The 25,445-nt window shown below is 39.9% G+C and overlaps 1 protein-coding gene across 1 annotated transcript; it reads right to left on the bottom strand.

Annotated features, from left to right (window-relative positions):
- Positions 1 to 1,059: 1,059 nt before the first annotated feature.
- Positions 1,060 to 10,780, bottom strand: LOC115673224 (uncharacterized). Its single transcript, XM_030595326.2, has 4 exons — positions 9,903 to 10,780; positions 8,655 to 9,521; positions 5,439 to 6,608; positions 1,060 to 4,365 (listed from the first exon to the last, which is right to left on the bottom strand). Exons 1-4 carry the CDS (start codon positions 10,078 to 10,080, stop codon positions 1,349 to 1,351), a joined length of 5,232 nt encoding a protein of 1,743 aa, XP_030451186.1. The 5' UTR covers positions 10,081 to 10,780; the 3' UTR covers positions 1,060 to 1,348.
- Positions 10,781 to 25,445: the final 14,665 nt, after the last annotated feature.

Here is a 25,445-nt window from a genome sequence, read left to right as displayed (position 1 = left end):
TAATACGGACCAAGATGGTCTGTGCGAAACCCATTGGGACAAGAAAAGAACTTACAGGCCTTGCTGTGGCCCTTTAGCCCAATATATATGGGGAATTAAGGGCCCATATTTTGACCTCATAAGCCCAATTAGGCCCAATTTATAGCTAATGGGCCCAACTCCAGTCATGAATTTCACGGGCCCAAACTGTCCTGTGCGAGGCCCATGGGCCCAGTCCTTGAACTTAAAGTGGGCCTTAGAGCCCAATACATTGGCAATTGAGGGCCCATATCATGACCTGCGTAGCCCAATGAAGGCCCACTTTTCAGCTATTGGACCTACCCAGGGTCCAATGGGCCTGATAAATTAATATGGGCCCAAACCGGCCTAGATTTGGGCTTAATGCCCAATCCATTATGAAATAAAGGCTCATATCATGACCTGCAGGAGCTTGATTGAGGCCCAATTTTCAGCTAATGGACCTACGCTATGGCCCATGGGGCCTGATCAATGAAATTGACAGGTCGGACATGATCATGATAAGGAGCCCAAACTGTTCTGCAAGGCCCATTGAACCCAGACCATCTTGACGGTTCAGTTGTGGGCCCTAAAGCCCAATTATTCGGGCGATCGAAGGCCCAAATGTTGACTTTGAGGCCCAATTTCAGCTAATGGATGTTCGCCAAGGCCATTGGAATTCATCAAAGAAAACCATGGGCTGATAAGCTACTTCTCTTTCTGGGTTTTTGACATTCGCTCCTTTTCACAAAGAAAATAGCACAAGCAAAGCAAGAGTATGTGAACACATCCATCCGGAAGCGCAAATAAAATTAAACATAAAATTCAAGAGACGTTATTAGCCACACTTTCGAATAAAATAACAGCAACCACAAAGAAATACCTAATGGTTTCTCAAAGCTTGGCACATGCACCACAGCTATATATTACCCAACGCAGCCACGAAGTCAAAAAGACAAGCAGACAGGGCCAGGACCTACCCACCATATTCACCACTATGAAGTGTCAAAAGCATCTTTTGACAATAATGCAAGATGCTCCATCCCGCCCCCAGAAAAAGGGTTGAGAAAAGGATAACAGATTTCCAGAGATTATTGCTGTATATCCACCTAATACAACAATACAAGGGCTGCTGCAGCCGCAACATTACAACCAACTACAATCATTTCTTTTTTTTAACCAAAAAGACCGGACTTGAGAACTGTCCGCTCGCCCTACATTTTAATTGAACAATACGAAAGCTAAAAGAAGACTTAAAATTGAACGATACAAAAACTAATATACAAGTTTGACGGCAAAAAAAGAGATTTGCCATCAAGGACCCCTTTCCAAGACCCTCCCGCCACTTCAACTACCTTCCTAAGTCCCCCTTACCTCTCCAAGACTCTTCCTCTCTGACAATATTCCCATTCTGATGCCCCACCAGCGGATCAGACTGCGCAAATTGCATTTTGATAGCCGTCACAGGATCTGAAACACCATTACATGGGGCCCCTACACGCACGCCTCCTCTCCCCACGACGTTCATTGCAATCATGCCCCTCCCTTGATGCTGAATGCTGGTAGACACTGCTTCAAACCCATTATATCTTTGAAGCTCGGAGCATGCATCTTGACGTTGCTTCACATCTATGGCGAATGGTTGAACTTTAACATCGTCCCGGCTCCTATAAAGCCGATAATCCACGATCCCATTCCCATTGGTCACTTCTCTTGATGGGAAAACAGAGACACCATTCAAACTGCACTCACTGCTCTTGGACACCGGCTGCAATGTGTGCTGCTCCAGTTTTGTTGCAGGCAGAGGAAAATTACTAAAGGCAGCAGGATACTTCGCCAGCAAGAGAGCAGAATCAGGCAAAGACGAAATCTGAATTCTGTTACCATCCCAGAAACCGTAGCTCCTCAAGGGAACATTCTCCAGACCTGCGTAGTTATTACAGTCGAACTTTAGCATCGCTGAATTCCCACCCTCACTATGATTACTACTGGGTTTCACATCAGTCTCCTTGCTGCCCAACTTCCGTTGAGGGGCACCATTCTCATCATTATCCTGAACGTTTAACTTGGGCGTAGGCTGAGATGGTGGATGGCTGAGTATTTGGCCAAAAAGTTTGAAATCACCAGACTTACTCTGTTTCTGGGAGTCTGGTGGTAAACTTGGCATATCAATTTTGGGCAAGCCAATCGGTTCTGATTTATGTGGCAGAAGAGGAAGCTCGGCTACAGGACTGTGAGATTTGCTGGTAGTACACTTCCTAAGATGGAAATCCGGCACCACATATCGACAGGTAAAACTATTCTCAGGCTTCGAATGTTTCTGAACTTCAGAAAACTCTCCACTGGTGGACCCACTGTTCTCCTGTGCATGCAACTGTATCGGATAACCTCGGAGTATCTGGGAAGATTCCATTTGGCTCAGCAGGGGACTTCCAGAGACATGCTTGTAATATTCATCATTACTGACCAATTGTTTGTGCTTCTCTTTGTTAGGTGGTCCATCAGAAGTGGACGACATTCTATCTTGGGTTCTACCGTTCTTGCCATAATTGGGAGCAGAATCTGATGACAAAGATCTAGTGGCACCTTGGAATTTTTCATCATGTCGTGAATTACTGCAAGATATTTCGACAGGGTCTAAAACAAGTGAAACTTGATGCTCTGATTCAGAGTTGAGACTGAACCCAAAACATGGACTTCTATCAGCAGGCAAGCGAGAAGAATCAATCTTCGCATCCGACTCTCCCGACGAGGAGAGCAAACTACTTCGATGAGTTGTATCGCCATTGCACTTCTGAGGAAGCAACGCCTCCTGTCCCCATGTTATGTTTTTAAAACTTTCTGTGCATGCTCGAATTGTATGTTTACCATCAGGAGAAGCTGAGAAAGGGTAGCCACCATCAGTATCTTCCCTGACAGATGCTGATTCTACCAGAGAAGCACCTACTGCTCCAGTTACCTCAACTCTTGTGACGTCTGAATCTGCTATAGATTTCTGAGTTCCAACTGACGCAGAAATGGAACCAACACCTTCGGAAACTACCTCATCCCCATCTCTCATCTGGCAGAAATCAGGTACCACAATTTCCATATCTTTGACACATTCACAACTTAACTCTCCACTACCAGTGTTCCCATCTGATTTGTTCAGGTCATCCCGAAAGTTCAAGGATTTACAATCTGATTCAACTTGATTTACGTCTTTCACAAGTAAGTCCTCATCCATTTTAGAGCTTAACTTATCACCACAAATGGCTGAAGTAATTTCTAAGCCACAGGCATCCTCCATGTCACCGTCGCCATTGGCATCTTCACTGACAGGCGTACCCCTACTTCTGCAGATAGGAAGTAATGAATCCAGTCCAAGGCACTTTCGAGCCTTGCTAAAGAAAAGTCTACACTGATCCACGGATCTAGTGCCAACAAACCGTGAGATCAATACAAAATCTTTACCATAAGATGATACAGATTGCATGAATGCAGACTTCTCCTCATCCGTCCAATCAGAGGCATCCATTTCCCCAGAACTCTCACCTGAACATGTCTCCTCCACATTCTCCATAAATTCAGGTGTAAAGGGCCGTTTTCGGACAAAATCTACCTTTGAACACTTCAGTTCCCTGCTGCCCTCTCCTGGATCAACAGAGCTTGTGACACACGAACTCATCGCTTCTGAAGATAGGGACCCACATATTCCAGCTAAAACATCAGCAGCAACTGTCTCCCTTTCACTCCCTAGAACATTAAAGCTGCTACTCCTCTCCAAGTCACCACAATCAGCTCGTGATGATCTAGAGTTACAGAAACCATTAAAAAATACCCCTCCAGCGCACCCTTGTCTTTCTAGCATGAATTCATCCTGCTGGGCTGCCATCGCAGAAGCAGCACCAAGGACATCAAGGGAGACAGCATTCACCTCACGGCTCCATCTTTTCTCCGAAGTCACCAGGTAATTATTGGCAGCTAGCGACTTTCCTCGCTTTCCAAAATCCAGCTTCTTCATAGTTCTCTCAAAAGTATCAGACTTGTGATTTTTGTAGTAGAACTCAACACAATCCGCAGTTGTCTTGTGATCAAGGAAAGAAGCAATCTTGCTGAAATCTTTGCCAAAGATCGCCAACTTATCCAGAAAAATGTCTCTTTCTTCTGTCGTCCATGGATTAATCATTGTCCGCTCTTTCTCAAAGACACAAGGATCTTCAATTAGCCCATTCGTCGAGATAAACCTGGATGCAGTCTTCTCCCTGTCATCGAAGATCAATGCCGGCATTTTTAAGTACTTCCTGTAAGACTTCATTTGGGAATCTGAGAGCAGCTTGCTTGTATGGCTTAAAACATGTGGTGATGGTACCAGGCTCGAATTTCCCACTGTAAGGAAAAGATAATTATAAATCATACTGAAACCAACAAAACATATTTTGTTCTTAAAACGACCCGAAAATTTCATGTCGCATGGTGGCTAACAGGGTGCAATGGAAACACATTCAGAATATCAGAACATAAAGGAACGGCCGATGTTTCCTAGAATAATACTTCAAGAGAATATCAGCACAGTGCAAAAAGGTGGTAACCTACACTAGTCAAAAGATTTCGGTAAACCACTCAAAAAGCAAATCCACAACCAGAATGTCAACCCATTTTATACTTTCAGCGAAAAATGACGAGAATCAAGCAAAATTATCTATGATAAGTTGAATCACAAGAAATTTCCATGCAGTTGAGGCGCCCCTCACTGTCATTCTTCCAATCTCATAAAAACAAATGGCAGCCAGCATAGACCCAGTAATAGCTACTCTAAGAAAATGGTACTAACGCAGGCACACGCACGCATGCACAGCAGACTAAGGATGCAAGCAAGCCAAGCTACTAGAGCACAACTCCCGATTACTTGGACTCAGCTCGACCCACATAGTCCCAGTTCGAATTCTGATTACTATACTTCAGTAGACCTCTAGGCTAATTGAGTAATGGCATCTTAAAAAATCGTTCTATGATTTATGTTCATGAATATAAGATAAACGGTGCTACTTTTCACTTTACTTATTTTGGTGAACTTCTAGAACTCTAGTTTGAACCGATAGAGAACTCCATTTGGTCAAGTTTCAATCAATTGTGAGTCGAGAATTGAGCCTCTTATATTCACTGGGAGTCGACCTCGAGCCTCTTAAATAGATTTTTCCAGTAGGAAACGCAGGAAAAAAATTAGGGGACACGAAGTAGTATGTCAAAGATGACAAAGGAATATCCAAGAACAACGGCATAATTCATCGCAGTTAACTACAAAGGTACAATTAATGGATCTAGTGCCAAGAAAAGTAAAGTCTGATGCAGCTTGAGCAAAGGACAGAATCAACAACCTAAGAAAGGAAAAACAGGGCTACTAACATAACAGACATGCACAAGCATATTTAAGTATACGCTGACTCAGCTAAGTCACTTACCAGGTGAGGACACACGAGAACGAATGGAGGAACGGTTCTTCTGATGTCCATTAAGGGTCACACGAAGGCTCGACTCAATCTTCTTCTGAGGCTTTGCACGTACTTTCTTCAAGGAAAGCAAATGCAGATCTTCCTTCCAGATGTAGTGAAAGGCCTTAAATTTAAGAGTCACAGCCCTCTCCTTAAACCTTAGAGCACGCTTCCTCATCGTAAAGTAATTTATGAAAAGTGAGTCAATCTCTGGTGATGCAGCATCAGCAACCCTCGATATATCAAAACTACTTTGATCTCTCGGCAACAGGCTGTCAAAAACTTCACATGCCTTGCTTGCAGTTTCCTTATTAGAAGCCACAATAAACTCAGGTAACAACATTTCTGAGTTAATGAGCATATTTGCACTATTATTAGCCCTATCTTCCTCACAGAACAGCACCATGGTTTTATCCCTAGAGGGAGATGCATCAGTTTTTTCTACAGATATTTCAAGAGATAATTCTCCTCTCCCAACCTCCGCAACCTGTGTTGTATCCATATCTTCAGCACGTTCACCTTCCTTCACTTTATCAGTGGCTACAGCTCCCTTCAAAAGACGGAATGGTTCGGCAAACTCAGATGTAGCAGTTCCAGGGCTATCAACATCAGCATTATTTGCAGCGTGAATTTCCTCTGATCTTCCATCACCAAGAGGCAACCCACCCTTGTCCATGTTCCCAGATGAAAAGATCTCCAAAGGAGATGGCCAAGATACCACGTTAGAGATTTCATCATGTTCACCGGGTTTTGCATTGGTCTCAACTGCTAGAGAACTGGACGATGCTGTGCAAGGTCCATGATCTCCAGACTGAGAAATGAGCGACTTACGTTCAGTTTCAAGTGAATCAATTTCCAACTCAGTCATCTCCAGGGCTTTCAAAACATCCCCCCTTAATAAAAGCAACTTATTCAGTGCGGTAGATCTCACGAAACCAGAATCCATTGAGCTAGGATCATCCAATTGCAGCAACTCAACAAGTGAAGACCCCATATTAGCAATTGAATTTGCATCCATTGTCTCCAGATTGAAAGAGAACCCCTCCTGTTGATCCTGGGAACTAGGATATGGCGACTGACAAAGATTATTGAGATCAGTATCCCCATGTGATCCCTTCAGAAAAGATTTATCGTCCGTCCCTGTTCAACAAAATAAAACTCTACACATCAAGAACCAACAGCAGAACTAACACAATATGAGTGCAACATTTTTCCAAGTTAAAGACCAACCGCACCTAATCTCATTTGATGTAGTAAAACAACAAAAAACAAAGCACTAAAATCATATCAACCGTACAAACACTAATATCTTCTTTGAGACAAAGGCCATCATAATCAACAATCAGTGTAGCTGAATTTACCAAAATCAAAATTTAGAATAGGTGCGAATACATTGAAATCATAAAAAAAGCAACAATTCAAAGCTATCCCCGTGATAAAACTCAGAAACAGACAAATAAATGTGGACAGACTAATCCAATCATCATATTCACCCTAAATGTGGTTGACTTCTCATGGAGTAAAACATGGAGGCAAAACACGAAGCAGGAGACAGAATTAAAGTTTTCAAAAAATGTCAGTAGACAAGTAATAACAATGGCAACGTCATTCCACCTACGGATCTGGTGGGTTGTCAACTCGACACATGACGTCAGTATACTAAGTGAGATGACCCACCACCAACCTGGAACTGGTTTTGCTTCTTGACATCTAATCAATTTGCATTCCAAATCATATTTTGAACGTGTTGGTTCTTTAATTGAGTCGCTCAGTCAAGCATACAGTACAAATTATTTTGATCAATGCTACTCAGGAAATTGAAAAGTTTTATCTCGGTTCTACATATCTAATTTACTTTACATATTGAAAGTCTTCTTCTGACAAAGAGCTCACACAATAGTTTTGGTTTTTAATCAAATCAGCCAATCATCAGAGCATATGCTTTATCTTCCCTAAAAATAATAAATACTGGAAAACTTTTACATCTTCCCTAAATATAATAAATACCAGAAAATTTTTACATCTATTTCACGTTTTTTTATTAACACATCTAAAGTCAGCCCGACGTCTGACCAAGACTCACGCTTGGTTTTGTTTTGCGCAACAAACCAGTACAACTTGATCCCAAGATGGAGTATGGCATGGAACAAAGCACATATACGAACATCAAAACCCAAGTGAATACAAAAAAATTTATTGGCTGTAATGCTTCGGATAGCTCAGATGGTGCTATTCGTTGACTCAACTTGATTCAAAACACCCATCAGCACCGCAGCAGCCTCAAAAGCACACTTGACTAGAAGATCTACAAGGCATCACATTCAATGGAAATCAACACAAGTCTTTATCCAACTCAGTTCGACTCTACATCCAACAGAAACATACACAAAAGCAAGCTTCATAAAAGCCGCTATACATACACTAACAACTAAACAGAGCATAGCATTTATTTCAGACAGAGGCCAAATATTAACTTAGCTGAAAATTCTTTCAACTTCAAAATTTAAAGGGCAAATTATAAACAGAAGCATAGCTAAAGAAATTGCCCCAAACATAAATTAGCTCACATGAAAATTCAACATAATATCCAAATGACTTCCCTTGCACAATAGCAAGCTCTACAAAAGCTGCAATACAATATAATAGCAATTGATCACAGGATATCAGGTCATCAGGACAGATGCCAAACATTAACTTTAATATTCTTCCAATTCTCATATTCTTGAGATAAAGTGATAAATAAAAGTAAGAAGTAGCTGAAAACTTTGCCAAGAAAATAAAAAAAGTACGTACTGACTAACGATTAATCAACAAACCCACACCATTACTCTGTCGAATCTTTTTCACCAGAAATGTGTAAAGCGGCCACAAACAGGTGCAATTTGTGTGCATCTGTTTAATCTTTTGCATGTACACCACAAACCCTATGTTAGTCCAACCAAATACCCACTAGTAACAGTAAAGAGCTTGACACAAGTCCAAATTAATTATCGTGAGCTGTTCAGAACATCAAAGTGATTGTAATCCAAACAAGTACAAAACCTCGCAGTATAGAATGGTATCTAAACTCCCATATGCATTCGACGGAAAGATAACTGCATCAATCAGTCATTTAGAATTTCACTCCCATGTGAAATCATGAAAAAAAGCATTTAATTGACTGCACAGAGAATGTACACAACCTACCTGGAGAGGAGCTGCACGCAACAGAAGATGGAGTTGCAGGAGAGGCACAATCTGAGAATGCTGCAAGTCCAGGGCTTTTGTCAGCTACACTAACACCGAGAGAATGGGCAGGCTCCACGACGTTCTTTGATGCATTTTCATCTAGGCCTCCAACTTTCTTCTTCTCATACTTTGCCAGGCCTTCTCCCCACCCAAGACGAGGCTTCTTCTTTGAAGTCATATCCTCAGATGGAGCAGCAGAAGTCACACATGCAGCTGCATCCTGGGATGGGGATGGCACTGAAGTTACATCCTTTGTTGATATTCCAACCTTTGTTTCACTGGAATCAACACCCCCCATGCTTTTTGAGCTGCTAGAATGACTCAGGCCTGACCCACGAGAAGTCAAGCTCCCGGAACGGGACCACTTAAGAGGCTTCCACTCCAAGGCCACGACTGAGTTGTCGGACTTTTGGCCTGAGGCCAACCCATTGGCATCAATTGTCTTGGCATCAATCGGCTTCACATCACTAGACTTGTCATGATGGTCTTTCGGGTGCAGCTGATGGTACTCTCTTAGGTTTGAAAAGTCAGAATGAGGGGAAGATGCTTGTGTGAGCATGTCAGCTGGCCTCTGACTATTATTCTCAGTTGGCCTCCCAGGTGTATAAGAGCCATTGCTTGTTTCCCATGAATGAGATACCTTCCAATCTCTCTGCCCAAAGGACCCTCTATTGTCCCTGTAGCTTCGACTGTACTTTCCATCTCCACGGAAACCTGATCTACGGCCGCTTTCATCCTCCAGCGGCTTGTCCGCAGACCGAGAAGGCACATAGCCATAACCAGATTCCTCGGGAAACATGTGCCAGCCACCCTGCTTACCATGACCTTCAGAAAATATTTAAAACAAAACAGGGAAAATCTTTAAAAAATCAACTTGAGAAATATCCATACTCCATCCCAACAAAGAACAAAACTTTACTAATCTCATCGCCACAAAAAGACATTATTCCAAACTAAAACCGCCAGAAAAGAAAATACCATCGATGGACAATAAAATAAAGATAAAAAAGGTTCCCAACAAAAAGTTCTTACGGACCATCTCCTTTGCTTTTCACCTAAGGACCAGAGGAGATTAAAGCGCCTCAACTCAGATCATCTGGACGAACCAACGCAGGTTTGCCAGAATATCAAATGAATATGCAAACCAAAAAGAAATATCTATCTTACACACGCTACAGTAGCAAATACAGAAGAAGAAAAAATTACCTGGTGGCCGGCGAAAATCGGCGGATCCCCAGCGAGTGAAGCCACGAGATCCGGCGTGATGAGAGGAAGACGATGACGAGTCCCTCCATCTGGCGACGGAACCCAAGGACTCCGATCTCTCGTGCTTCCTCTCCTTCAAGAAGTCCTTCCGATCCCAAGGCAATGGTTCTGGCGGCATAAATAATCTACTGTCGCATGGGCTTTCACAACCTCCGCAACCCTAATTCGATCAAGATCCCACGCACGACGCCAATATAACTCAAAAACCTCTCACCAGGATCCCTCAGCTCCACCGCGACGAATCTAGGGTTTTGCAAAAGGCAGGCACGAGAAAAAAACCAGCGCCGGGAAACGGTAGCGCTCCCAAGGCCTCCAACCGGAGATCGGATCAAAACCGCCCAACCAAGCGTAGCCCGGGTTTCCCGATCACCGCCAGACGCCGGAGACCTCGAATCTAGGGTTTCCGCCCCAGAATCGAACCGCAAGCCCTGCCCGCCGACCTAAGCAGGGGGCTGCTCCACAGTCTAGGGCACGAAAGCTCCCCGGAAAAAAAACCGACGGCCTGGGCGCACGATCCGCGAGAAGCCTGAGCGCTGGGACCGACAACCTTCCCGGACTGAACCAGATCCGATGGATTCCGACCCCCTAGGGTTAGCAATTCTCTCCAGGAGGAGGAGGAGGCGGAGGAGGGAGGCGGAGGACGGAGGCGGAGGCGGAGGCGTATCCGTCTGTAAATTATTCGGGAATAAAATCAAAAATTTTCTCTCTGGTTTTTCTCTCTCTTTCTACGCAAAGGAAAGAAAATCTATGGAGCAAGAAAGTCAGAACGGGAGCCGATAAGGGACAAAAGCGAGCCCCTTGAGTGAGGAGAGAGAACGCGGAAGGAGATGGAGAGAGAGAAGGAGAGAGTTGTTTGTGTGTGTGCGGGGCCGCGCGTATTCGGATCTCAACGCCCCCCTATTGAACTCCATTGCAGTCCAATTTTCGCGTCCGCATTTATTAATTTGCTAAAATAAATGGCGAGGGGCCGCGAAACAATTCTTTATCATATATATATAGGTAAAATTAAATTAAAAATTAAAATCCTATCTCTCTCTCTCTTTTTTAATTATTATTCTCGCGCCCAATCGCCTTTATCTTCTTCTTCTTCTTCTTCTTTTTCCTCTCCTTTTTATTTTTTGTTTAACTTCGGGCCCCCCCGCGAACCCTGGTGGTGTTTTCCTCGGTATTCCGGAAGTGCCCCTGTGTCGAGCGGGATTTTACGGGTGTGGAAAGGGGGTGGGGAAAGTGTATCCCACGCGCCGCCCATGGGATTCTTTCCTTTTTTATGACGAAATTGGCCTCGGGGATTTCCGGAAATGGCGTCGCGCACGTGTCGAGATCGCGATTTTGCTTGGGACAGCAAACCCCCCCCCCCCCCCTCTTTCCTTCCCTCCCTCCCGGTATCCGGATGCTCACCGAATCCACCGTTCGCCTCCTGCCAAATCAAGGGATCCGAGAATGCGGTGACAAGGCCCAAATCGGTCGGCCCCATTTTTTCGGGCCTTTAGCTGGAGGCCCATTAGGGAGTTCGAATTGGTCAAGTCGGCCCGTTTTTCTATTTTCTTATGCCGGGTGAGCCCAACCAAGCATTGCAAAAGCAAAAGAGAGAGAAAAAGGAAAGGCAAAATGGCCGGTTTTCCAAGAAAATTGTTAGTTTTCCTTTGTTTGGTGACATGTAATCGAAAATTTTTTCTGGTGTTTGGATTTCATTTGAAAAATGATTTAAATCCCATGATTTTATCTCAGGAAAAAAAATTTCGAATTTTAAAATATTTTATTTAAAAATAAAAAGAAAAAAAAAGAAAAGAAAAGAAAGAAAATAATAAAATATTAAAAAAGTAAAGGGAAGCAATTCCGGAAAATGTTTTCACCTTCTTAGATTAGGAAATATACTTTCCTAATTTTATATATGAATGTTTTCCTTGACCAGAAAGTATTTTCGGTTGACTAATCATTTTCGGCAAACAAAACGGGTGAAAGTCCAGAAAACACTTTCCCTGAAACAAATGCACCCTTAATTTGCAAGACTTTTGCAAGGCGCAAGGTGCAAGGCAACTCGGTACCATGAGATATTCCAACCAACGAAGAAGGTTGGGCTTAGGGGTGAGCGATTCTAGGGTTAAGCCGGTCCAATCTTAGAACCCGAAACCTACCTATCCATATTTTGAAACTTGAAACCAACCTCCTATTAGGTTCTGGGGCTGATTTAGAGAATCGCTCTTTTTTTTTCATTTTTTTGTATTTCTTGATATGATAAATTTACTCTTTCAAAGTACATATCCATATATATATAATATTTAGAACCGCAATATTAGGAAACAAAACGGCAAAAAGTGAAACATCAGTCAAAGTCAAACAAAAATCTAAAGTAACGGGAAATTATCCGACTCATCCCTTAATCCAGCAAAAATGAAAGCTAAAATAACAGTAGGAATCTCCACTTGCTAGAAGCGACAACCCACAAAAGTTGAACGCGTAAAATAAAATAAACAATAAAATGTTCAAATCACGTCACATAAACACATGAATTATAAAAATTCATTCCTCATTCGTCCATAAAAAGATGGCTCCAATTTCTAATTACCTGATAACAAAACAAACAACAAACATAGTTAAAATGGTACCGATCCAAAATCAATCTAGGATCGGTACACCGATCCGGTTCAGCAACCTAACCCTCGAACCGAACCGCACGGTGCCAATTCCCAGTTTTGGGGATTGAACACCAGATCAAATCTTGCAAGAACTGGACCGAACCGAACCGCACCATTTTCCATGGGAACTAGACCAAACTAGATCGGCACAGTGTTGATCTGGTCCAATTTCTTCTCCTCGGGAGGCAAAATATTTATAATTCAGTCCGACCGATGTCATTTCATTATAAAAACGACTGCTCGCTGCTCTTTAACACTACGAAGCAGAACTCATCCAGGCTTTATTCGATTATATATCGTTCGGATACGTAGAGGTAAAAACACTCGTCAACGTGGGTTTTCTGCCTAGTCCGTTTTCAACGGGGGGAAGTTAACGCCCTTTTAGCGCCAAAAGCAAAGAGTGAGTCGGAAGTTAACCCCCTCTCGGCGCATGCGCACTCACGCATGCGCATCTCATTGGCCGTTGACCGTGAATGAGCTCACATTGTCTGTTGATCAGCAGTGGGGCTTAGCGAAATTATTCAGTCCTTTGCTTTTATTTTTGTAAAGACTAGAGTTATAATTCGGTAAATCCAACCCCACCAAATGAGGACGCGACATTAGCACATCGAATCTTGCAATCCTCTGCTCTAAAACCAGTGAAAAAGCACGAGTTTTGAGGTGAATGAAAAACGGATTATACACATGTTAAAATTTTTCGGGAAAGGATATTCGATGAGATTTGAGTAACAATCTTTTCATGTTTGAATGCGAAACAATATGGGCGATAGAGATTCGAATTTTAAAAATTTTGAGTGATTTTAAAAACAACTGTCGTCTTATTTATTTGTGAATTATTATCTTGTTGTTGCGCGCGTAAATCATTCCTTAACAAATTTATCCGGATGCAAAATCTCCACTAATTTCGGTCGGGTAGCCCTAATACGATTCCTGACAATTTTGCCTTGTAGGTTAAGTCAAATAGCACAGCCTTTCTGTTTGGCAATATTGATACAGCCCGAAACAAAGAATACATTATGCATGGATTAGGAGAGATTACTTTATGCGACAAACACATTATGTGGCAACACAGACGCAATGTAACTGACCAACCCATTACCTGCTATAAGTTTCATCATACTTTGAATCACTTGTGGACATTTTACTTTTGATTTGTTGGTTACACCGTATATCACGTTTGCGTGGTATATCCGTTACATGAAATACGTTTTTATGGTCAAGACTTTAAAGTGGTATTAGAAACTCTATGGCAATAGACATGGTTCGAGGCAAAAGCCAACACCAACCTTAACAACCAGATGAAAATATGACCTTTAGATTTCAAAATTTATGAAGTTTTAAACGGCAATGCTTGAAGGCACTGGTATCCTGTGAACTCGATACATACGAGCAGTCGAATCTTGGGAGGCATAACAAGTCCAGTAGCTCCCACGTAGTGAACTCACACGAGTCGAGTGTGCACCATAATATTTCGTCAAAGAATGGTATATCCATCACTAGCAAGTACAGACTCCTTCAATAATCTCATCAAGCTAACAAAATTAGTCTATCAATCTATTTGTCTATACTATTATATATAAAGCCAGCTTTTAAACCTAGTGCGCGCTTTGCATTTTACCAAAACCCTTTTATCTCATCTAAGTATAGAAAAAGTAAATAGACTATTATCTAGCATCAATAATTTAAATTGTATTTCCGGATGATTACCTAGCAAATCTGATATTTCTACAAGTACATATGGTCACATTATAAGTCCATGTACACATTCTCTGCTAACAATCATTCATAAGAAACTAATATTTATTATACGAACAAAACCGAGTTTCCATTATTAAGATAATTATTAATTACCTCCTTATTTCCTTTTCTATAGTGCTCTTAATTAAACATAGTTCATGTATTACACACGATGAACATGGACAATGGTGTAGACATAAAGCATACGAATACTCGAATAACCGGAAATTTACATACCCATCGACAATTTTCATCGCCATCCAACATTTTTTCTTTTGTGTTTCGCTCATTCACTCTCAAATTCCATTATTTTACCCAAGTTTTGTGCTTCGAATTTTCTAAAGGATATATAACCAGATACAAAATAATATCTCCTTCAGAAAAATATATTCGCAACGAAATTTAAGCGGAACTTTTATTTTGCTTACATTTGTTTGTTTCGGGAGAAAATAAAAAGGAAAACGGAAAAAGAAAACAAGTGAATGGAAAAAACAAAAGCAAAAACAAAATATCGTCCTTTGCCATCGAAAGGAAAAGGTAGTAGACGGTTGCCGCTCTTTGATCCGTTCTACTAAATTCTAAAATGCCATTTTCGCTCTTCTCCAGAAACGTCCTTCCTCAGGCATGCGTCAGCCATGACGCTTGCCGACACGTGCTCGGTGTCTTTTTAATTCTGGGGAGATATTCACACGAACCCGGTCCCTACACGTGTAGAAAATCAGGACCGTCGAATTGTCTGAGGCCCATTACTAGAACAAGTCAATGGTTGTCGTTTACTTTAGATGCCGTCTGCCAGTCTACGAAACGGGAAACTTTAAACGCAGCACGTGCGAGAACATCCAAGCTGTACTCGAACTGGTCAGGCCCGACGAGCGCGCGAACAAATTTGAGCATCCACGCCAATGGGATTGGGAACTGCCGATTCAAATTTAGAGTCTTGATAACGAGTGTCCGAATTATACTGGGTCAATCACACGAGCATCTTGAAAAAATGACATGCTTCAAATCGAATTGTTTATTTTTCCAAAATACAATTACCGACCTTAAACGAAGGTCTTGACGACACTTATTAACATTTACGTTAAGTTAATTAACCTGACGGGCAAATCTGTATAATATTGGTGTGAATTGATATTTTGTCCAAAACACCGGTGTAAACTAGCTCAACTCTTTTTCGATAGGAAAATTCAAAATCAATCGAAGTCCTGAATTTCAAAATGGTGATTCTTATGGATGATATGATAAATGCCTTCCGCCACATCCAAATTAAAATGGTAACTACTTAAGCCTATTGGGATCAAGTTTTATTAATATGGATATATTTTCTTGGTTGCCATCATACTATATTATGCTATAGCTTTTGAAAATACCATACAGCGACATGAATTCCATTCAGGTGGGTAAGGGCTTGGTTTGATATAAAATCGGTCGTTTTCGCTGCTAAACACTTAGTGAAATTCTATCTATTTTTACGAAAATACAATCGACCTTAACTAGATGGTCTCCTATGGCTACGTCTGGTAGTCGGGATAAAATTCAAGATATGATATATTTTATCATATCTCGTGTTTGGTGTCTGCCCAGGATAAGATAAAATCGGATATAGGAGAGATATAACCCGGATAAAATTATCCCATGAAGAATGTGAGATAAGGGTGGATAAGATTTCTAATCTTCATAATATAAAAGTTATTTCTTTCGAATAACAAATTTGTTAAATTAATAAAATTAAAATAAAATTTGAATATAAATAAAATTTGAATTTTAATATAAAAAATTCAAAATAAAAAAAACATAAAAATAATTTGGGTTTTATTTATTCTTATTTTTATTTAAATATTCAAATTTCTTCCTATCTTATGATATAAATTTAATATATATAAATAAATACATTTAGTATTTATATTTATTAAATATTTTAGGTATATCAGTATAGTTTACTATTTAATAAAATTTTATTAGAGAATGATGGAAGGGGAAAAAGAAATAAAAAAAGAAATTAATTAAAAAAGAGAGGGAAAATAATAAAAAATAAGCAAATAAAAATGAAGTAGGTAAGAGTGTCACGAGAGATTTTTATCATCTCCGTTTGTACAATTTTTAGGTTTATTTACATCAATATGATGTTCATAGCAAATAATGGACATGGTAATATGTGAAAATCTCCGGCTTTATTACTGCGATTTATCAAACAAGAGACTAGATAGGGCAAATCTCTTGGATTTCATATCTTATCTTATCCAGTCCTATCCTTGCTAGAAATCCAGACGACCAAATGCAGCCTATGAGATTAACCAACTCTTGTTACCGTGGTTAGATCGTCCCCAGTTAAGGCAACCGATTGAAGTCACTTCCTGCTTCAGTTATATGGCGATTCTTACCACCCAATCAACCTTCTGAGGGCTCAAGGGTAATGTTTATTGTTGATCGAATTGGGAGTGACTCGAAGGACTTTTGCTTTCACTCTCGGTACAGGGCCTTTCAGGAGTTTCCCCAAAAATGACTAGTCATTTTGAGAGTCTCGTTTTCTTCCTATCTTACGGGACAAAGAAATAGGAAATGGGGAATAATTTCTCCACTATAAAAGAGAAAATTACAAAAAATACTCAAAACTACTAGTTCGCCATTCATTCTCTTGTAGCTTCTTAGCTAATATGAAAGTGCATCGTAATAGTCGCCAAGCCAACCGGCACAATAATTTTGTCCAGAGTATAACAAATGATTCAGCAGCACTCTTATTGAATATCCAAGACCTACGACTAGGCTACGAAGGCAGTTTCGCTCTCGAGGCCTTTGATCGGAAGAGGCGAAGCTTGTCGCCAAGGCAGCGAATGGGGAGGCCTCTAGATAAGGGCGGGGGAAAGGAAAGGAAAGGCTTATTTCTTAGGGAATAGGCACAGTGCTACTCAAGAACAGTGTTAATTGGTCATACATCGATGCAGTTAGACAAACTGTCTAAGTAGACAAAGTGTCTAAGCACAGTCCATTCGCATGCATGACTATAATTTTCTCATATAACTTGAAAAACACCCCATGCCGAGATCCATACAACCTTCTTAGGTTGCTTCCTTAATTATCCTTTAACCATGATAACAAATTTTGCTTAATAATAGTCTTCTTGCCATTTTTGGGCAGTAAAAAAAATCACTTGTTTAGGTATTTTCTATTATAAATTATCATTATCCTATGTCCTTATTTATATGTTATTTGTAAAAGAAAAAAAAAACAGACTTGACGTCAAAATGATTTGAAGATGGCCTTCGCAAAACGAAAACGTGGGAATGTCAACGTGGACTGATGCGAAAAGCCATAATTTTATGCTTCACTTATTTTGAGTCCACAACATGGTAGGTCCATTTTGTGGCCCTAAAAGAAGACACGATAGGCCCATTCGTGGGTAAGATCACATACTGGTGTTACCTAAACCGCTCCCAAATTGACCAAAAAAAATTGCTCCCAAATTCCATGTGGAAAAAAATAGGTTGTGGAGTTGGAGTTTAGGCCTTCCTTAAAGTCAAAAAAATTATGGTGCTCAATGTGAACTTTATATGATTTAGAAAAGTGATATATTAATTATACACATACCTTGACATGTTCAAGCAAAATGCTACCTTTTGTCGGAGCTCTTGTCGATGAATATGGTGTTGATGAAAATTGTCCATACAAGAGTCGCACCGATGCATATAGCAAAGATTAAAAGACCATTTACAGTAAGGTTTGTATTTCGCCGATGCTCTTTATCAAAGGATAGAGATAATAGTGACGGACCATTTTTGCTATAGGTGGATGAAAGTGAGGATTTGACTTGGTCAGTCATTTCTATAGTCACAACATTCTAACTAACATAGTTTTCCCACCAATCATACAATAAGAACAACCATCGATAGGTATTAAATCGAGTCAATAGAATACCGTATTAAAAATCTATGCCCAATCAAAGTTTGGTTAAATTTGTCTAAAAAGTATATGAATATGATTTTTTTAAAAAATTGCCAATTTGATGAATTCAAAACAAAGTAATGGCATTCCGTGGGTGCAAAAATCAAATTTCCACATTGGCACATCTTCCTGAGGTGTCACCTCGGCAAATTTGTGTAAAAAGAACACATGAATATGATTTCTCAAAATTTTTCCCAATTTGATGAATTGAAAATATGGGACAACCGGCATTCCATAGGTGCAAAAATCGAGTCCATAGGATTTTTGACGGAAAAGTTATGGCTAGTCAGAGTTTGGTCATATTTGTGATAAAACAAGTGCAAACATCGAGTTAATGGAATATCGGACGGAAATTTTATGCTCGATTAAGATTTTTCAATAATTTGATGAATTGAAAACATCGAGTTCATAGGTGTCAAAATCGAGTCAATAGAACATCAGATTAAAAACTTATGCCCAATCAAAGTTTGGTCAAATTTGTCTAAAAAAATACATAATATGATTTTTCAAAAAAGTTCCAAATTTGATGAATTCAAAACATTGATTAGCGGTGTTCCATAGGTTAAAAAATAAAATTTCCCAATATGATTCTTCAGGTTTGTTGTTGCAGTGCAGCATAATTTGATTGTTTTTACTGATTATTGGTCTTGTCTCCGATGGTCCTTTATATTTTATTTTTTTAATTTGAAGTCAAGAAGTTCGGAAACATTCAGCGACTTGAACGAGATTGAGATTTCTAAGCCTCTGCACTTGAAATTTTTACCACATTCTTGCAGAGATACCGTAGATAGCAGCAGTCAGGCAAGGAGTATTCTGGCAAGGATGATGGTATGCTCTGTATGGAATCACAAATAGTATTGAATTTTGTTAAACAACTGAGACCCTTCCGAATGGGCTAGCAATATATCCCACAAACATTATGGTTGAAGTTAGTACTTGTTTAACCTGTTGACAAAATTGTAAAAGAAGGGCGCGGCCATTTAAGATGGTTCCATGGAGAGAAGACAAATATATTATGAGCAAATTACAAAACAGTAATTTATCAAGAAGAAACGTTTAAATTTCGGAAAACATTGGCGGTTGTGTCCATTGAATCAAATTTTATATGCCCCAACCCGTTGAAACCTGCTTGCCATTTGAAATGCACTTCTTTATTTGTTCTCACCCGATGACTGCCAACATTTGCATGGTATTGAAATTGAAAAAAAAAAAAACAAACCAGGTTCTGTTAGATTAATGAGATACAAATTGAATTGAATGACATGACGGTGGACCAGAAATAAAATGGGAAAAAAAGATGAGGTTAAGCATCGACTACTTATGAATTCATGGCTAGACTAGTTTGAAAAGAGTCCCTTACACGTGTGACATAAGCTGTGTTTTATTGAAATGGTAGATGTTTTTATTGAATTTCGCACAACCTCATGCACGGATGCGTCGTAAATTTCCGTTCGTTCCGTCGGTTCCCATCCGTCAGCGGGCCGCTCTAATGTCTACATTTGTGAGGTTTAATTATTACTTTTAACTATAAAAATTATGCAAATGCTTTTAATGAGTCAAGAACTGTGTTAATGAGTCAAATTCTCCTTGAATGCTTTTTGGATCTATTTCCCAAACCATTGTATCAATTCAATTTTCTCCAATAAAGCTATATTTTGAAAAGTTCGAATAATAAGCTATCCGTACATGGAAAAATTGCGTCAATTGTACGTTGCAAGAAAAAACTATGCGCAATCTAAATTTGGGTATAGTTTTTATGCGCAATCTAAATTTGGGTATAGTTTTTCTTTAAGGTTTGGTTCTTAATTTTAACTACAAAAACATTATTGGGAATCCATTGTGGCACTTTTAGCGTCAGTCCAATTTATGTTGGCATATACCCAACTTGTGATTTGTAATTTGCACTGGGCTTTGAATAAATTTTAGATTGAAGTCCAAGTGCTTTGAATTTCACCTAAATAATAGTATAAATGAATATTATGACCGATTGCACCATCGATAATTTGTTTCCAGAAAGAAGAAAGCATATTAGAACTTGTAAAAGCCATTAATACGTCCGTTAAGCCTGTTCAAGCTGTAAACACTTCGAATAGGAAAATGATATTAATGTGAAAATGTTGCATTCCTCATTAAGAAAAAGCGAATGAGATCTATCAACAAACCGTTCGATGAACATGATCGGAGTCCTACCTAGACTTTTCGTCGTCTCCTTCAATGGAGACTATCTTGTTTTGCCGCAAGAGTTCAGGAGGTTCTATGAGGTATGTTTTTTTTTCTCCCTCTCTTTTGTCTGCTTGAGTTTGAGTCCCTTAGACATGTGACACAAGCTGTATTTTATTGAAATGCTAGATGTTTTTACTGAATTTCGCACAACCTCGTGCATGGATTCGCGTCGTAAATTTCCATTCGTTCCGTCGGTTTCCATCGGTCAGCGGGCCGCTCTAATGTCTACATTTGTGAGGTTTAATTATTACTTTTAACTATAAAAATTATGCATATGCTTTTAACGAGTCAAGAACTGTGTTAATAAGATTTAAAACAATAAAAATATCGTAACTTTTTTCCTTGAGTGCTTTTTAGATCTATTTCCCAAACCATTGTATCAATTCAATTTTCTCCAATAGAGTCATATTTTGAAAAGTTCGAATGATAAACTATCCGTAGATGGAAAAATCACGTCAATTGTACGCTGCAAGAAAAAAACTATGCGCAATCTAAATTTGGGTATAGTTTTTCTTTAAGGTTTGGTTCTTAATTTTAAATACAAAAACATTATTGGGAATCCACTGTGACACTTTTAGCGTCAGTCCAATTTATGTTGGCATATACCCAAATTGTGATTTGTAATTTGCACCGGGCTTTGAATATATTTTAGATTGAAGTCCAAGTGCTTTGAATTTCACCTAAATAATAGTATAAATGAATATTATGACCGATTGCAGCATCGATAATTTGTTTCCAGAAAGAAAAAAGCATATTAGAACTTGTAAAAGCTTGTTGAAGCTGTAAACACTTCGAATAGGAAAATGATATTAATGTGAAAATGTTGCATTCCTCATTAAGAAAAAGCCAATGAGATCTATCAACAAATCGTTCGATGAACATTATCGGAGTCCTGGACTTTTTGTTGTCTCCTTCAATGGAGACTACTTGTTTTGCCGCAAGAGTTCAGGAGGTGTATGTTTTCTCTTCTTCCTCTCTCTTTTGGCTACTTGAGTTTGAGTCCCTAGACGTGTGACACGCGATCCAGGCCGGCAGTGCTTGGGTGATCGCGCGACTTCAGGCGGCTGTTGCCTGGGTCGTGTGGTTCGAGTCGAATTTGGAAAAAGAAAAGTACCAAATGTGAACATCGTCGCCTACCCCACCTGGGCAATCAAGCCTCTTCTCAAACGCAGAATCATTTTCTAAATCCAATGAAGGCATATCTTCCCGAAGTGTCACCTTGTCAAATTTGTGTAAAAAAACACATGAATACGATTTTTAAATTTTTTTCGCAATTTGATGAATTGAAAATATGGGATCACGGGGTTTCTGTAGGTGCAACTATCGAGTTCATAGGGTGTTCGACGGAAAAGTTAAGGCTGGTCATAGTTTGGTAAAATTTGTGGCAAAATTTTTCTCAATTTGATGAATTGAAAGTATCGGGTTATAGGCTTCCATAAGTGCAAACATCTAGTTAATGCACCATCAAACGGAAAACTTATGCCTGACTAAGATTTTTCAAAAATTTGATGAATTGAAAATATTGAGTTACAGGCTTTTCGTAGGTTCCAAATCGAGTCAATAAAACATCATATTGAAAACCTATGCTCAAACAAAGTTTAGTCAAATTTGTCTAAAAAATACATGAATATGATTTTTCAAAAAATTCCCCAATTGATGAATTCAAAACATGAAGTTATGGCATTTCATACGTGCAAAAATCAAATTTCAATGATGAACTCACCGTACTCCTCCTCATTTACGTCACACTTCTTAGTTTGTAGGATCTAAAGCAGCAGGTTAATTCCTAACGACGGAAGCGGAAAATACACCCAACGAGTAAAGAAGAGCATCAAGAGAACCAAAAACAAAATAACTAGATAAAAACAATAATCAACTGAGAGTTATTTCTTAGTCTAGGGAGAGCCTTCTTAGTCAAGGGAGAGCTTGGCGAGCCTGGAGTGGAAGAGAGAAAAGGAACCAAAGAGAGGTGCCTGAGAAGAGAAAGCAGCTAGAGTTTTTTAGTAAAGGTTTAAACTTTGAAGAAAAAAGGGGAATTGTGGTCGATTGATTCATTAATTGAAGGGGTTGAGATTTGGAATAGGAAGATAAAATCACGACTTCGGTTTCTCGATAAAAATGGTTTTGTTGTGTTTATATATAAAAAAATCAACTTTTTGTAATCATCACAAAGTCGATTTGGTCAAATAGAGTTTGGTGATGAAATTGATATCGACAAGCTATGAGATGATTATTGACAATTACAAAAGGCATTCACCAGCGATTATAAAAAGAATTTATCAATGGCCATGAATAATGATATTGATGACCATGAAATGCAACTATTGATGTACAATGATGGGTGATTGACGAGCATTTCACTATAACAAAACCTATTGTACGGCGGTCAATTCAGTCCTAAACCTTTTAATTTTGCCAATTCAGTCCTAAACCTTTTAAATTCTTGCCAATTGAGTCCTTCCGGCCAATTTTGGCCGGCCGGCGCTGACGTGGCCGCCGGCCGTCCGGTCAATGCTGACGTGGCAATTTTTAATTATTATTATTTTTCAATTTTTTAATCTTTTTTTTTTTTTCTAGTTTCTCCCCTTTGGCCGACGAGGCCTCTGGCGAAGCTCGCCCCGCCGGCCACCGGCGAGGGTGAGCCTCGCCGGCCCCTGGTTGGGCGAGGCGAGGTCGGCCTCGCCTAGCCGTTGCGACCCAGGCGACGGCGAGGCTCGACCCCGCCTCACCTCGCCTCGCCTCGCTGTCGCCGGGGACGCGACGGCGAGGTCGAGCCTAGCCAGATCTAGGCGAGGCTCAACCTCGCCGTCGCGACCCAGGCGACGAGGCGAGGCGAGGTCGAGCCTCGCCGTCGCCTGGGTCGCGACGGCGAGATTGAGCCTCGCCAGATCTGGGCGAGGCTTGACCTCGCCTCGCCCAGCCAGGGGCCGGCGAGGCTCGCCCTCGCCGGTGGCAGGCGGGGCGAGCTTCGCCAGAGGCCTCGCCGGCCCTCCCCTCTGGCCAGTCCGACGACCGGCCGGTCGCCGAACCGGCTAGAGGGGAGAAACCAGAAAAAAAAAGAAAAAGAAAAAGAAATTAAAAAATTGAAAAAAATAATTAAAAATTGCCACGTCAGCGTTGATCGGACGGCCGGCACCGGCCGGCGGCCACGTCAATGCCGACCGGCCAAAATTGACCGGAAGGACTCAATTGGCAAGAATTTAAAAGGTTTAGGATTGAATTGGCAAAATTAAAAGGTTTAGGACTGAATTGGCTGCCGTACAATAGGTTCAGGATTGATTTGATAATTTTTCCGAAATGCAACTATTGATGTACAATGACGGGTGATTGACGCGCATTTCACTATAACAAAACCAAATAGAGGGGAGAACGTAAAGCCTATGATGTAGATTGAAGTAAAAAAATATCAATCAATAATTGAGTGACATCATAGTTTGGGGAGTCTTAACCGTATGTAAATGAGGTCGGCATGCAAATAGGAGGCCTAGAATCTCGGAAGTATAGTTACAACTATTTAGCATAATCTTTGCTAATGGACGGTTATACTTAGGGATTATAGATATGGTGGTGTGTAATCATTGTAGTTTACACGATCATAATTTATCAATCATAGGGTCTATTTTTTTGCGAAAAATACACGTTTTGGAAAATATTTTTTTAATAATGATTGGTTATATTATTTTTAATAATTAGCCAATAAAAAATAATTTGATTATCCACAATAATTTATACCTTAATATTTTTGTGAACAACAAAAATATTTTTTATTCATTCATTTTTGTAAGCGTAATGAGCGATCATTTTTATGAAAATGTTTACCAAATCGTTTATTTTTCACGAACTAACTAGGCCCTTAATGTCTTTTAAATTTTTGTCATTTACGATTCTTTACTTTTAATTTTATTATTCATCTTCTTTGTCACGACAATTCAACTTATGTCCGAAACCCATCTAATAAAAATAAATAAATGTGAGAGCTCTACTTTTGATGAAAGGTTTTTCACCATTTGGGTCAACACCCATTTATAGTGAAACGCGTTGACTTTGCACTATAACAAATTATCACGCCTCTATCATGTGATTTCACAAGTAGATTGTTCATGTAAATCAAACTCTCTAAAAATTAGTTGAGTGAGGAGCGGGCAATCGAGTTGGCACTGGGACATTAGAATTGCATTTTTTGATGAGCCACTAGCATAGCACCACTTCACATCTACTGTGTTCTCTATATAAGAGATATAGTCACTCAAACCCCATATTTGAAAGATGAAGTGACCATCTAATATATAACGGGAAAATTATTCAAATGAGAATGCCAATTCAATTTTAATCTTTCCAAGTTTGCCAATTTAATCACAAGTCTTTTTGTGAATTTTCAATGCAATTCTTCCGAACAATTTTCGTTCCGACACGGCTATCCAATCATCGTTGATCATCCCACATGGCACATGTCAGGGATTTTCGGCGAAAATTAGCCAGAACGACTATATTATAATTTTACGCAAAAGTTTATAACTAAGTTGGTAAAATTAGAAAATACAAGACCAAATTGACATCCATATAATAAGTTTAAGACTCATCGGACAATTCCCCGACTTATAATATATAAGTACCTTTGATCTCACTTTCAGTATATTCCAAGTTATGCCCTTCTAAATCAAATGAATAGTTCATAAAGAGGATAAAATCGTCAATACACATGTTTTTAGTGGTAACTTCTATGTGTTATTTACCCTATTGGTCACTTTAACTTCCACCGTTAGCTATGACAATTTTCCCCGTTCCAGTGGATATTCGCCCGGCCCCCGAACGGCCGAATAGAACCCGCAATCCATGATTTAGGGTAGAGAAGGAGCAAAGTTTCGTGCACCACATGCGGGGAGGTTGGGCATGGGCTTGGTCAGCCCCACCCACTCTGCAAATCTCCATCTTTAAATATTCCTAATCG

This window comes from Syzygium oleosum, unplaced genomic scaffold (genome assembly GCF_021117445.2).
Source record: "Syzygium oleosum isolate NSW1041296 unplaced genomic scaffold, Sole_v2.1 Sole_v2.02, whole genome shotgun sequence".
Lineage (NCBI taxonomy): Eukaryota > Viridiplantae > Streptophyta > Magnoliopsida > Myrtales > Myrtaceae > Syzygium > Syzygium oleosum.
This window is presented reverse-complemented; position numbering and strand designations above follow the sequence as displayed.

Bases quoted from the DNA above. Each gene is read 5' to 3' on its own strand.
- LOC115673224 (XM_030595326.2), bottom strand. From the start codon at position 10,080: ATGCCGCCAGAACCATTGCCTTGGGATCGGAAGGACTTCTTGAAGGAG. The intron at 6,609-8,654 runs GTAGGTTGTGTA...TTTGTTGAACAG, and splicing joins TGCGTGCAGCTCCTCTCCAG to GGACGGACGATAAATCTTTT. The intron at 4,366-5,438 runs GTAAGTGACTTA...TTTTCCTTACAG, and splicing joins TTCTCGTGTGTCCTCACCTG to TGGGAAATTCGAGCCTGGTA.